General features: G+C 41.4%; 1 protein-coding gene across 3 annotated transcripts in view; it reads left to right on the forward strand.

Annotated features, from left to right (window-relative positions):
* Positions 1–13,202, forward strand: part of FLT1 (fms related receptor tyrosine kinase 1) — a 184,498-nt gene that overhangs the window by 97,297 nt on the left and 73,999 nt on the right. For all 3 annotated transcript variants that reach the window (XM_061628494.1, XM_061628495.1, XM_061628496.1), the window contains exon 12: positions 8,738–8,846. In XM_061628494.1, the coding sequence (XP_061484478.1) occupies positions 8,738–8,846 (109 nt within the window). The remainder of the gene's footprint in view (positions 1–8,737; positions 8,847–13,202) is intronic.

Consider the following 13,202-nt stretch of genomic DNA (forward strand, 5'->3'; position numbering starts at 1 on the left):
AAGCGAACAATCTTGGCAAAGAAGTGTTACTATTTAAACTGCTTGTGTGAAGTATGCATCCCATCCAAGGAAAGGGAAGAAGTATCGAGCCTCTGCTTGATTATTTTCCTCATTCTCTGACTTCCTCTATGCTACTGTTTCGCAGACAAACTTGAAAGCCTCATTATTACCTCATTCACGTTACCAGAGCACAGACAGTCTGCCAATTACCCTGGCACTCCATGCCTTCATTCCTCATGCTCTGAAAAAAGTTCTGGAGCAGAACTCCAGTATTTTCCCCCTCCACTACATTACTGTTATAGCCACGACTGTTTGTCTTTACACAAGAGGTACTGTTATTTTTTGAGATGGCAGGAGGAGAATGGCAGAAACGCCAGACCAACTTCTGTCTGACAGCAAATAAATACCCACTGAAAATACTTGTGTGGCTTATAATGGAATATCCTCCATTTATAGTTTCAGGATGCATTTTAAAATGTCAACGGCTACCACACACACACACAAAATTGCTCAGAAAAGCACACAAAAGATTGACTCTCTTGGGGATGATATTGAGAGTTTCATGATATAGCATAATTCCTCCCATTGTTGGTTACTTGTTCATCTTATCTATGGCTAATCACAAACAAGAGTAAAAATTGCTTTGTAAGCAAACCTTCAGAGCACCAATGAGATCTGTCCTTAAGGAAATAATCAGAATATCAGTTAGAAATATGCCACATTTTAGTCTTTGAGTGTTAGAAAGATTATACAAGAGCTCCATTTAGGGAGGGGTGTCTGTTCTCATTCCCCCTATCCTCCCCGTTGTTATTATTATTATTAAATTTATTTCTACCCCGCCTTTTGGCCAAAGGCCCTCAAGGCAGCTTACAAAAAAATAGGCACAAGCATAAAAATACAACAATGAAGGCAATGCAATTTACAAAAATTAAATAACAAATATCATTATTAAAAAAAACAGCAATTACAACATTATTAATAAAAAACAGCAATTACAGCTTATACCCCTGCAGATGTTGCTGGGCTGGATTGGATGTATGCATTGTCACCTATTCCCACAAATGGAACCTGAGAAACAGTGAACGGTCACTGATGTCATGAATAACATCAGAAATAGATAGGACAGAGTCACTGAAGTTGTTAGGAGTTGCTGGCACATTTAGTTGGAATCAGCATGAAGTACCGGGAGTCTTCTGAGCATGCTGTTGAAATCTTAGAGCCGCTTGCAGCAGCTGCATGGCGTGGGTAGAGGAAGGGTCCAGGCTTCTCGGCCATGAGTTTTCAGACAACACACAATTCCTCCTCAGGATCTCCTTCCACTACCCACTAGGTATTGTTACAGGGCAGTGGTGGCTAATCAGTGCTCCTCCAGACATTATTGGATTGCAATTTCTGTCAGCCCCAGTCAGCGTAGTCGATTGTTAGGCATGATGGGAGTTGCAGTAAAGCAACATCTGGAAGGGGACACAGGTTCCCCAATGCTGTTAAAGACAATTAAGTGGGCCTATATACTTGGGGTGACTTTTTTAAAAAGCCATCTGAATGACCTATATAACTACATACAGAGGTGCAAAATGAAATTCTTGAAACACACTGTTTCAAATCTTTCCCCCTCACCAATGGAACATTACCTCAGTTAAAACCTAACTGATGCCAAAAAGGAAAGTAACCCAACCTAGATAAGCCTGAAAGAAGGCAATTGGGCTAGATAATTAGTCTGTTCACACGTCATATCTAATTATGTAGTGAATGAAAACATTCCTGGTCTTTACAAATCTTGGTAGTAGACTTTTCTAACACATTAAAATTTATTATATATAAAAATTAGCTAGCATTCATAAAACTTTATACAGAAATAAAAATATGTAAATAAAATGGCTTTGTATTAGACAAATCCCATCGATAACGTGCAAGTTTAGTATATGTGTAAAAACTAACACTCGTAAAAACTTGTGCAGGGCAGTCATATGTTATATAATGAAATAAAATACCTTTTGGCTAAACAAGTCCCAAATGTGTTTTGACCTTTTCTGGTCTTCTTCAGTGGGAGCGATGAATTTTTATCAGCTGAGTGCTGTTATGCTCCTTTGGCATTCCTGGGCTATGTAAACAATAAATATGACCTACACCTTTTCCATACAGATGCATCAGGTAAGACTGGGAAGTGAATATAAAGAATCCTTAATGATGTAGGTCTCTCTAGTCCAACAAATTTCTTCTTATCTCAGCCAGCCATTTTAATGTGTTAGAAAAGTCTACTACCAAGATTTGTAAAGACCAGGATTTTTTTCAGTCACTACATAATTAAATATCACATATGAACAGACTAATTATCTAGCCCAATTGACTTCTTTCACACTCAGATAAAACTTACCATCAATATTATTCACTCATACGCAAACAAAAACCTTGTGGTTTAACAACGTACCTATAGCCAACAGATATTTCTATCAAACCTTAAAAAGCAGGGAAATTGGGCAGCTATAGTGAATGCACCAGGGGAGCAGGAGACCTGACCTCCTCTCTGAGATATTGTACCGCCCTACAAATTTGTAAAAATGCAAACACAATTTGGGTTGGTCTTTCACAGTCCAATCCACTTCCTGTGTAGCTTGGAAGAATTTGGTAACATGTGCCTCTGAGCATACGGTGAGCGGTGGCAACACCTGCAATCAGCCAAAATAACAGAAACAAGGCATGTATTGTGCTGATCTTGTTTTAGCAGAGAGGAAGCAACAATATTAACACAGGATATAGTTCAGGTAGTCACTTTAAATATGTTTGATTTACTTTGCAATTTTAGTGAACTTTCCTATAGTAAATATTTTCTTTTACTTCTGTTTCTACGAATATGTGAAGTACAGCAACTCCAAAAACAATTGTGGAATAATTGCACTGACTATTCTGCAGAATAGTTTCCAATGGCCATGAGGAGTGTCTCAGTTTGCACAAGATAAAACAGTGGGAGGTGAAACGTATTCTAGCAAATGTCTAGGTGTGCTCTATGTTTTTAATTGACCATGCCCACCTTTCCTTAAGTGGAATGATTTAAGAATAGCAGGCTGAAAACATGCATCTTGTGCAGGCCAAGTTTATTTTTTCCAACAGCTAGATTCATTGCTTAAGTAGTAACATATTGTAATCAGTCTGATTTTACATCAAACTGGTTTCAGATTTAACTGTTAATGCACCCAAAATAGAAAGAGACCATAATCTCCAGTTTGAAACACCAAAGGCTATCTTCACCATCATATGACACTGACCAATAAAAAGGCTTTGAAATTAATAAAAATAAATTTGGCACAGATTTTTACAGTGAATAATGAGAGAAATATAATTTTCTAGGTTAGATTCTCAGTAGAAACAGTAGTAACACAGGAAAGAAGTAAAGTAAAAAGAATACCAACAAACATACAAAAATGTAATTCTCCATTTTTGGAGATGGTGTTTCTACCAGCTGCGTCCGTTCCTGGAGGCAGTTGACTTGGCCACAGTGACACATGCATTGGTGACATCGAGGCTTGATTACTGTAACGCAATCTATGTGGGGCTGCCTTTGAAAACGGTTCGGAAATTGCAGTTGGTTCAAAATGCAGCCGCCAGAATGTTACCTGGAGCATGGCGCAGGGAGCATATCACCCCTGTGCTTTATCACTCCACTGGCTTCCACTTTGTTTCCACCCCCAATTCAAAGTGCTGGTTCTGACTTTTAAAGCCCTAAATGGCCTTGGACCAATATACCTGAGGGACCACTTACGCCCATATGTACCTGCCCGGGATTTAAGATCATCTGCGTCTGGTCTCTTCTCTGTGCTTGGAATAAAAGATGTTAGACTGACAGGCATGCGGGAGAGAGCTTTTTCAGATGTTGCCCCCAAGCTTTGGAATACCCTACCCCAAGAAGTCTGCTCTGCTCCCTCCCTGTTGGTTTTCCGGAGACTTATGAAACTTGTTCCGGAGAACCTTTGGGAGGGACTGTAGGTAGAGCATGACACTGATTTTATGCCTTCTACAATAAATTTTACCTTTGTAGTCCCTTTTGTACCACTCCCTCTGTGTGTGTGTGTGTGTGGGAGTAACAGCATTTATATGTTAGCAGCTGATGAAGGCAGAAGCTGAAATGTTTTGTTAATACAATAAACACCTGTTTGGTTAATCACAATTACATTCATACATTTAGATAGATGGATGGATGGATGGATGGATGGATGGATGGTATTTTATGTATTTTTTGTATTTTAATTTATTTTAATGTTTTTGTGTTTTTACTGTTTACAATTTTATTATGTACGTGTTTGATTTTATTTTTGTAAGCCGCCCTGAGTGCCCTATTATGGGATAGAAGGGTGGAATATAAATATTTTAAAATAAATGTATAACTAAATATTGGCTATAGGTATGTTCCTAAACAACAAGGTATTTTGCCTATTAGTGAATTTCTCTGCTTTTTAATCTGGGAGGTAAGAAATGGGGTCCTGTGCAAGTTTGCTTAGAATGGATTGATAATTTGCATGCTTATTGAGTTCAGTGGGACTTACTCTCCTGCAATCATGCTTAAGATAGGGGGAACTGACCACAGGGGGATGGAGAGGGAAGGAGGAGGAAAGGCACAGGGGATGAGGGAGAGGGGAGCAAGCAGGAGGGGGAGGGGAGGAGGAGGTCAGGTTTGATCATTTGCATGATTATTGAGTTCAGAGGGATTTACTCCTGTACAGTCATGCTTAGGATAAGTAAAACTGACCATGGGGGGGAGGAGAAGAGGGCTGGAGTGGGTAGGGAAGGAAGAGGAGAAGACGGGAGAGGAGGAAGAAGGGAGGAGGAAAGGAGAGGAGAGGGGAAGGAGGGTAAATGCAGGTCTGATCATTTGCATGCTTATTGAGTTCAGTGGGATTTACTCCCGTGCAATCATGGTTAAGATAGGTAGAACTGACCATGGGGGAGAAGGGGGGAGGGAGGGAAGAGGAGGGGGAAGGAGGAAGGGAGGGGAGTGGAAGGAGGGGGGAAGGAGGGGATTGGATGGGGAGAGGGGAAGGGGCAAAAGGGAGGTGATGGGAAGGAGGAGGGGAGCAGGATTGATCATTTCCATGCTTATTGAGTTCAATGGGATTTACTCCCATGCAATAATGCTTAAGATAGGTAAAACTGACCCTGGGGGAGGGGGAGGAGGAAGGGGAGGAGGAGATTGGAAGGAGATGGGAGAGGGAGGGGCAAGGGAAGGGGCAAGAGGGAGGGGATAGGAGAGAGAAGGAGGGGAGGGCAAGTTTGATCATTTGCATGCTTTTTGAGTTCTGTGGGATTTACTCCTGTGCAATCATGCTTAGGATATGTGAAACTGACCGGGGAGGGGACAGGGAGGGAAGGGAGGGGGGAAGAAATTGGGCGGGTGGGCACTGGGCAGAGGGGAAGCCCCTTTCCTTTCTAAAAGGAAAACATTGTGAACAATATTGTTTTTCAGTGTTTCCACCACCTTTTTATTCTACAGCAGGCACATGTAGTCTCCCACCCAAATTTAAACCAAAGCTGTCCCTGGCCACATCCACACCAGACCTTTATTTCATTTTAGACAGTCATGGCTTCTCCCAAAGAATCCTGGGAAGTGTAGTGAAGGGTGCTGAGAGTTGCTAGGAGACGCTCTGTTCCCCTCACAGACCTTCAATTAGAGCAGCTGACTGTTAAACCACTCTGGCCACTGGAGCTCTGTCAGGGGAATAGGAGTCTCCTCTCAGCACACTCAGGTCTGGTGTAGGTGTGGCCCCTGATTAGCCAAACCAAGCAGCTGTGAGTCTGGCTTTTAGAATGTGGACAGTTGGTTCTTACTGAGCATGCCCAGGATTATAATTAACTTCAATGCTAAAATCCTTAAATTTTTAACTTTTTTTTTAACTTTTAAACTGCAGAAGATGAAGGTCAGAGTATGGGGTAAGGTCAGTAATAGGGTTACAGGTACTCTGTGAACTTGGCTGATTTTTAATTAATTTCAACAAATTATGAGAACTCTGACAGAAAAAAGTTCAAAAGGGGTCTGGTTTTTTTCCCTCTCCCTTTTTACACTTTGAACTCTCTGTGTTTTGCTATGAAAATTTAGAGGGTTGTTAAGCAAGTGTTTCTGAGTTCAGGACTATAAGTTTTGTTAGGTTTTGTTTTGAAATGAGCTTATGGGAAGCATCAGAAAGACATGGTTTTTTTTCCAATTTAACATTGTGGAATGCGAAAACTCCATGCTGGCTATAGTATACAGCCATTCTCGTGGCTGTATAATTCCTTGCCAACTGCATTTAGGATCAGCTCCAAGTTTCTGGGGACCCTTAGGCGCAAGGTATCAGTGAGTCCCTTGGCTTCTCCCTTTCCTCCTCAAACCAGCTCTTTTGGTCCTATTCCTGTAAAATAAGATAAAAAAATTAACCAATATGGCAACCCCTTATTGTCAAAGAAAAACAATAACAACTTTTGTATTACACTAGTTGACTTTTTAATTTTTTGTGAACAGTATAATTTAATCTTCAACCCTATACACACTCATTTGAAATCCCATTGAACTCATTGGGGGTTTCTACTGAATAGGCATTATTCAGGGTTGCACTAGACATATACATGTAATTTACATAAAACCTGAAAGTACTCACACCTCAGTCTGTCTGTGCTAGCCTTTGGGATTCTCATTATGGAGTTTCAGACCAGAGTCTAGACCTTCTAGAATGGAAGGGCAAGAAGATGTGCAGTGCAGGCACTTTTGAATGTGAGCAATTAAGCTCCCATGCACAGTGGAGACGGGAACTGCTGGAATGGTGGGAAGGTGTGAGATGCCGGTGCTTTTGAATGGGAGTGATTTGGCTCCTGTTTGCCCTGGCTACATGCAAAGTGCCAGCACGAGTGAAAATGCCTTAAGAGGAACTTGTAATTGACAAAGGTGTAAACCCCAGGGGTGGGGAATCTCTGTCCCACATGCCTTATTAGGTCTGAGAGACCTTGGTGGTTGGCCTTCTAGGCCATTTTGGGCAAACCACCAAGCCCTGGCAGGCCTAATGAGGCCCACAGGCTGGAGGTTCCCTATACCTGGTGTGGGGTTTGCACAAGGCCATTTTGGGCAAACCAGCCCTAACTTTGCCTGACATCATATATGGTGATAGATATGGGAAGCTTCAAGCCATGGCTTAAAATGAAAAATTGGGAGCTCAGAGTGATACCTTTTCCTGTTCTTTACCTGCATGGTGACAGGAAAAGTTGCCAAATTTTAAAAGTGCTGATTTTTTTATGCAGAGGAAGAATCAAGAGTGCACTTAGATTGTGTTCCTGGTTCTTCCTCAGGGTCTTACTCTGCAGGTATGCCTTGAGCTGTACCTGCAAGGGGAAAATGTCCCTTTAGGTCATCAATGTCATTGTGACGTTACTGTAGGTGATTCAGAGGTAGGCCTGCCCACTTGTCAAAATGGCCCACCAAGGGTAGGGTTGGTAAGGATCTGGCTCACTCTACTCTGAAGACTCCAGAGCATGCAGCTTGTTCACCCTTCCAGCAGGGGCCGTGTTAGGAAGACTGGAATGTGCAACCAAGACAAGCTTCTCCAGAATCATCAGCACCCATAAGAACAAGTGGTGAACATGGAGTGTAACCAAGCAACCTCTTGCTATTTAAACATGATAACCAAGCAGCTGCTTACCCCACACAGCAGTGAAGGGAAAGTGAGGAGCTTGGTTGCCCCAATTCCAGAGAGGCCCACTGAAAAGACTTGCAGCCCCAAGCACCATCAGCCACTTCCAAGCTCTTCCGGCTCTTCCCCATGTGTGGGAAGTAGACAGGTGGGAACGAGGGCATCTTAATTAATTAATTAATTAATTTCAGGCAGACCTCACAAAGTGGCGTACATTGTAACATATATAAACATAGAATAAAACCATATTAACTATTGTCTCAATTCCCAGCATAAGCTTGTTAACGTAGAAAAGTTTTCCTTCAGCAGGCATTTAAAAATCAGAAGGTGCCTGCTGAATATCTAGTGGCAGAGCATTCCACAGGACTGGGTTGATTATATTAAACAGCTCTGCTCAAGTGATTTACACAGGGAACAGTCTGCATGAGTGACACCTTCCTGCCTAACATATTGGATCTAGGGTACTAGTGGGAGAGGAATGTGGCCAGTGAGTGGCAGCAGCTGTGCATTGTGGCAGAGTTGGGCCCAAGGCAGTGGGCCCTTCTGAGCTCCTGGACCCTCAGTCAGTGACCAGCCTGGCTAACTGTTGCCATTGGCCATGACTCCATCGAATATTATAAACCCAAGATACAGAATAGTAATATTTTTAGAAGTTAAAAATTAAATTCTCTTCTTCACTCAACAAAAGTTGCAAGTAGATCAACCTTTTCCAAAAATTTCCTTGGCAACTCCCTTGGCTGACTGAGTGACATGTGGGCATCCTGTGGGGTACAGCTCACAATGCCACACCTCATTTATTGTAACCTGTCATCAGTACATCATAAGAATGAGATAAATCAATCTTAAATCCTAACCCAAATGTTCAGAATGTAATGACTCCGATAATATAAAAGTCTCTTGGGGAAGCTGCCTTCCTGTTATGTTTTCATTATTTCCATAGCTCTACTTGATGGCAGCACCTCCTAATTGCTACGCTGCTTTTCATTGAATAAATGGAACAACTGAATCATATCAGTGTCAGTATTCAGGAGGCTCATTGAAAAATAATCCTTTAAAATGTATAAGAACTAAAACTATTCTTTCTTTCACAGACTGCTAGCATCTTGGTTGTGGCTGAATCCAGGTCATCCGGAATCTACAGTTGCAAGGCTTCCAATAAAGTGGGAAGTGATGAAAAAAACATTAGTTATTTTGTAACAGGTGAGGTATAATTCCTGTGATATTAAATAATACAACTACTGAATAGATAAAATTCTGACCCATTTCTGTTTTGGGGGAGTAGCTATAGTGGATGCAAATCAAAAAAAATAAAGGGTGCTGATAAATAAATCCTTATTTTGGAAATACTATTGGCTGGAAATTTTCCGCTTATCACCAGCATCTACCTGTCACCTGTGAGTTAATTTCTTCTCAACCCAGTTATTGGCTGAGTTACTGTGATATTACAAAATGTCTTCATACAGTTTATCTGCATCAATCACATGGCTGGTTCCTTACATCCCTGTCAAGTATTCTGTACACAGCAAGGTGTGCATCTCAGAAGTGAGCCTTCGTCTCACATGACTGTGCAAGAAATCAAAAGAATGGTGAACTCTTATCCATGACCAATGTCATTTGGGTCTCACTATGGGTTGAACTAAAAAATCACTTTGTGGCATGAGAAAAGCAACTGTGTGAATCCTTTCTTACAAGTTATTATAATAAACTAACATTCTCTCCTTGCATTCAACTGAAAAACTAAATGTTCTGATTTTTCAACCCGTGCTGAGGAACAACAAAAAAACCACTAAAAAACCACCACCTTTAAACTAATGCCAGTACAAAATGCTGATGGCTGTGAACAAAAGGCCAGGATGCTAAAAAGGATTTCCTTTCAGTATATTCAAAATAGATACTTCAGGGCTAGACTGATTGCTAGAAGTTGTTAGCTTTTCAACAACTTTCAAGTTTGTTCTCATCTGAAGACTGGCTTAACCAGAGAATGACCGGAAGGGGGCAGGAACATATCTGGAGCAAGGGGGAAAAGTTTCCTTCTAGGGCCTTATGCTATTCCGTACTGTAAAGGGGACCAGATGGAAGTATCCCAGGACATGTGTAAATTCTGACCGCATGGTAGGCAAGCTATCCTCTATGTGATGCATTTGACCCAGTGTAATAATGGATGAAGCTTCCAGTAGAGTGACTCAGGCTGGCTGAAGTCTTAGTTCTCATATACATAATTGTTGAAGGCCTACAAGTAAGTAGAATTTTTCTAAGGCTCTGTATCAATTACTTAGCTGAGGTTTGGAAAGTAAAGTCATTGCTTGAGCCAGGTTGTGGAGCCAATGGATGGGTTTTCTGGGACCTCAATCATAAACACCTTGGAGGGGCGGAAGGTGAAGACTATGGCTGGAGATTGGTTTCAGGGACTGCAAGACATTAGTGAGAGAATGAGCAATTTGTGCTTCCCTTTTATCATCAGCCATTCAGTTCCACACTCAGTGCGTTGCTGAGCAGAAAAGTAGAATCTGCACAGATTTGGATCTCAATGGCCTGACTGAATTGAATAGGGTAACTTGAGATTCCTCCCTCCCTTCCAAACTTTCTGACATAATTTACTAAAATCAGTATTCTTCAGCTTTTTCATACCAACGTTCACCTTTACCTGAACTTGTTACACTGGAGCCATTTTTATTTTATTTACTTTTTATTTTCCTTTTCACCATCCTTTGCTTCTGTCCCCCACACTTGCTCCTGATCTCTCTCCATGCTCCCATTATACTGTTTTATCCTCTCTTTGTTTCTCTTTAAAAACAATGGGGTCAAACAAAATGGTGGTTCTGCTCACATTGCTTCATCCGATGACCTGGTTTTAGATCCCGACCCACTAGGCTAATGTACTAGATTGTGTGGAAGATATTATGAGTTGCCATCTCTATGAAGGAGCAGCGTCTCCAAATATCAGTTTCATTTTTTAAAAAAGAAACTGAATCATCTATCAGCTGACAGGAGATGTAAATCCTCCACTATGCATTGATAAGGAAATGGGGGGCAGGGCAGGTAAGTGATGAAGGAATGCATGTTGATAATGACCTGTGCCTCTTTTAGTTTGGTTCTAGAATCATATATTTATGATTCCATGTGACTGGAGGTAGAAACACACTGACAGTTCTGCCAGTTCCAGTGCATCTCCACCTCTCTCTTCTGAAAAGGGGGTCACACAATGCTAATCAAACCTCACCCTTTATTATTATTATTATTATTATTATTATTATTATACCCCGCCTGTCGGCCAAAGGCCCTCAAGGCGGCTTACAAAGAAAAATAAACACAGGTGTAAAATACAATAAAAATACAATAAAAGCAATCTTCCCCAGTCAGTCAGGGTTAGGGGATGGGACCATGCTTTCTGGATGATGCGGATGCTTCTGAGATTCTCCTGCACCTACTAGCTGTAGGGTAGGCTGCATCAAGGAGCCTTGGTGCAGATGTATCCAATACTAAGTCAGAATGATGGGCAGATCACTGCTATACAGGACTTCCTTTCTCCAACAGGGATTCATTACTGTAAAACCTGGTGAGATCAGCTTGAGTGTTTTGTGTCTTTAAAAAAATCAGCTTCACAGAGATTTCACAACTGATCAGCAGATCAACCCATTCCCGCTCAACATTAGCTGTGGCTAATGGAAACGCTTTGGTCTTGCAGCTAGTGTGTTTGCAGCCTAAGAGTTGCATCTGAAAGGCACCTGTGCTCACATCTGGGCCACATCCTTGTTACTCCTTTTCTCCCTCCAGTTGTTTCCCTTATTTAGATTGTAAATTGGTAAAATTAGATTTTAAAATTGAATGTGTAGATTGTAAGCTCATTACAGCAGCTTTCATGGGTCCAAACTACATGATGTAGTGGCAGATATGAAGACATGAAATTGCCTTGATGACATATAAAGTGTCAGGGTTCAGTTTAAAGGGATACACAATTGGGAGCTCATAAACTCTCCCATTGTTTTCCGCTTCTACCCACATAGCATGTCCACCCACAGTTCATTTTCTAGCAGTCAACTTCCAGTACTGGAAGTCATCCCACCTGGGATAGGGGTAGCTAAGGGAATGATGGTGGATGCAAGGAATCTTACATCCCCTGGCCACATGTTGTTTAGGCAGTTTAAATCTCTCACTGCAAACCTTCATTTAGACATGACTGGTGCAGATCTGTGTATGAAAACATGGGTCTGTTGATCTCACAAACAGAATGGGCATCTATAAGGTATGATGATGACAATACGAATACTAATGATTCAGCAGTCCCTTATAAACTACACATTTATTTATTTATTTTTATTTTTAAATATTTCTATCCCGCCCTTCTACCCTATAATAGGGCACTCAGGGCGGCTTACAAAAATAAAATCAAACACATACATAATAAAATTGTAAATAGTAAAATCACAAAAACATTAAAATAAATTAAAATACCTAAAATATAGTTAAAATACATAAAATACTATATATATCTATATCTATATATCTATATATCTATATCTATATATCTATATATCTATATCTATATATATCTATATCTATATATATATATATATATACACACACACACACACACACACATATATACATATATATAGGGAGTGGTTCTAAAGGGACTACAAAGCTAAAATTTATCGTAGAAGGCATAAAATCAGTGTCAGGCTCTACCTTCAGTCCCTCCCAAAGGCTCTCCAGAACAAGATTGTTTTCAGAAGTCTCTGGAAAACCAACAGGGAGGGAGCAGAGGACTTCTTGGGGTAACATCTAACATCTAACATCTTTTATTCCAAGCACGTAAAAGAGACCAGAGGCAGATGATCTTAAATCCCGGGCAGGTACATATGGGCGTAAGTGGTCCCTCAGGTATATTAGTCCAAGGCCGTTTAGGGCTTTAAAAGTCAGAACCAGCACTTTGAATTGGGGGTGGAAACAAAGTGGAAGCCAGTGGAGTGATAAAGCACAGGGGTGATATGCTCCCTGCGCCATGCTCCAGGTAACATTCTGGCAGCTGCATTTTGAACTAACTGCAATTTCCGAACTGTTTTCAAAGGCAGCCCCACATAGAGTGCGTTACAGTAATCAAGCCTCGATGTCACCAATGCATGTGTCACTGTGGCCAAGTCAACTGCCTCCAGGAACGGACGCAGCTGGTAAACCAGTTTGAGTGGCCAAAAGCACTCCTGGCTACCGCAGCCACCTGATATTCAAGCAGCAGGACAGGGTGCAGGAGGACTCCCAAACTGCGTACCTGCTCCTTCAAAGGGAGTGCAACCCCATCCAGAACAGGTTGCAACCCCATCCCTGGTGCAGTTTTTCCCTTGACCAGCAGTACTTCCGTCTTGTCTGGATTAAGTTTCAGTTTATTAGCCCACATCCAGCCCTTTACAGCCTCCAGGCATCAGTTTAGAATGAGCACTCCATCCCTGCAATCAGGTGGTAGGGAGAGATAGAGTTGAGTGTCATCAGCATATTGATGACATTGTACTCCAGATCTCCTGATGACCTCTCCCAGCAGTTTCATATCAATGTTAAAGAGCA

Source organism: Rhineura floridana, chromosome 5, assembly GCF_030035675.1.
Source record: "Rhineura floridana isolate rRhiFlo1 chromosome 5, rRhiFlo1.hap2, whole genome shotgun sequence".
NCBI lineage: Eukaryota > Metazoa > Chordata > Lepidosauria > Squamata > Rhineuridae > Rhineura > Rhineura floridana.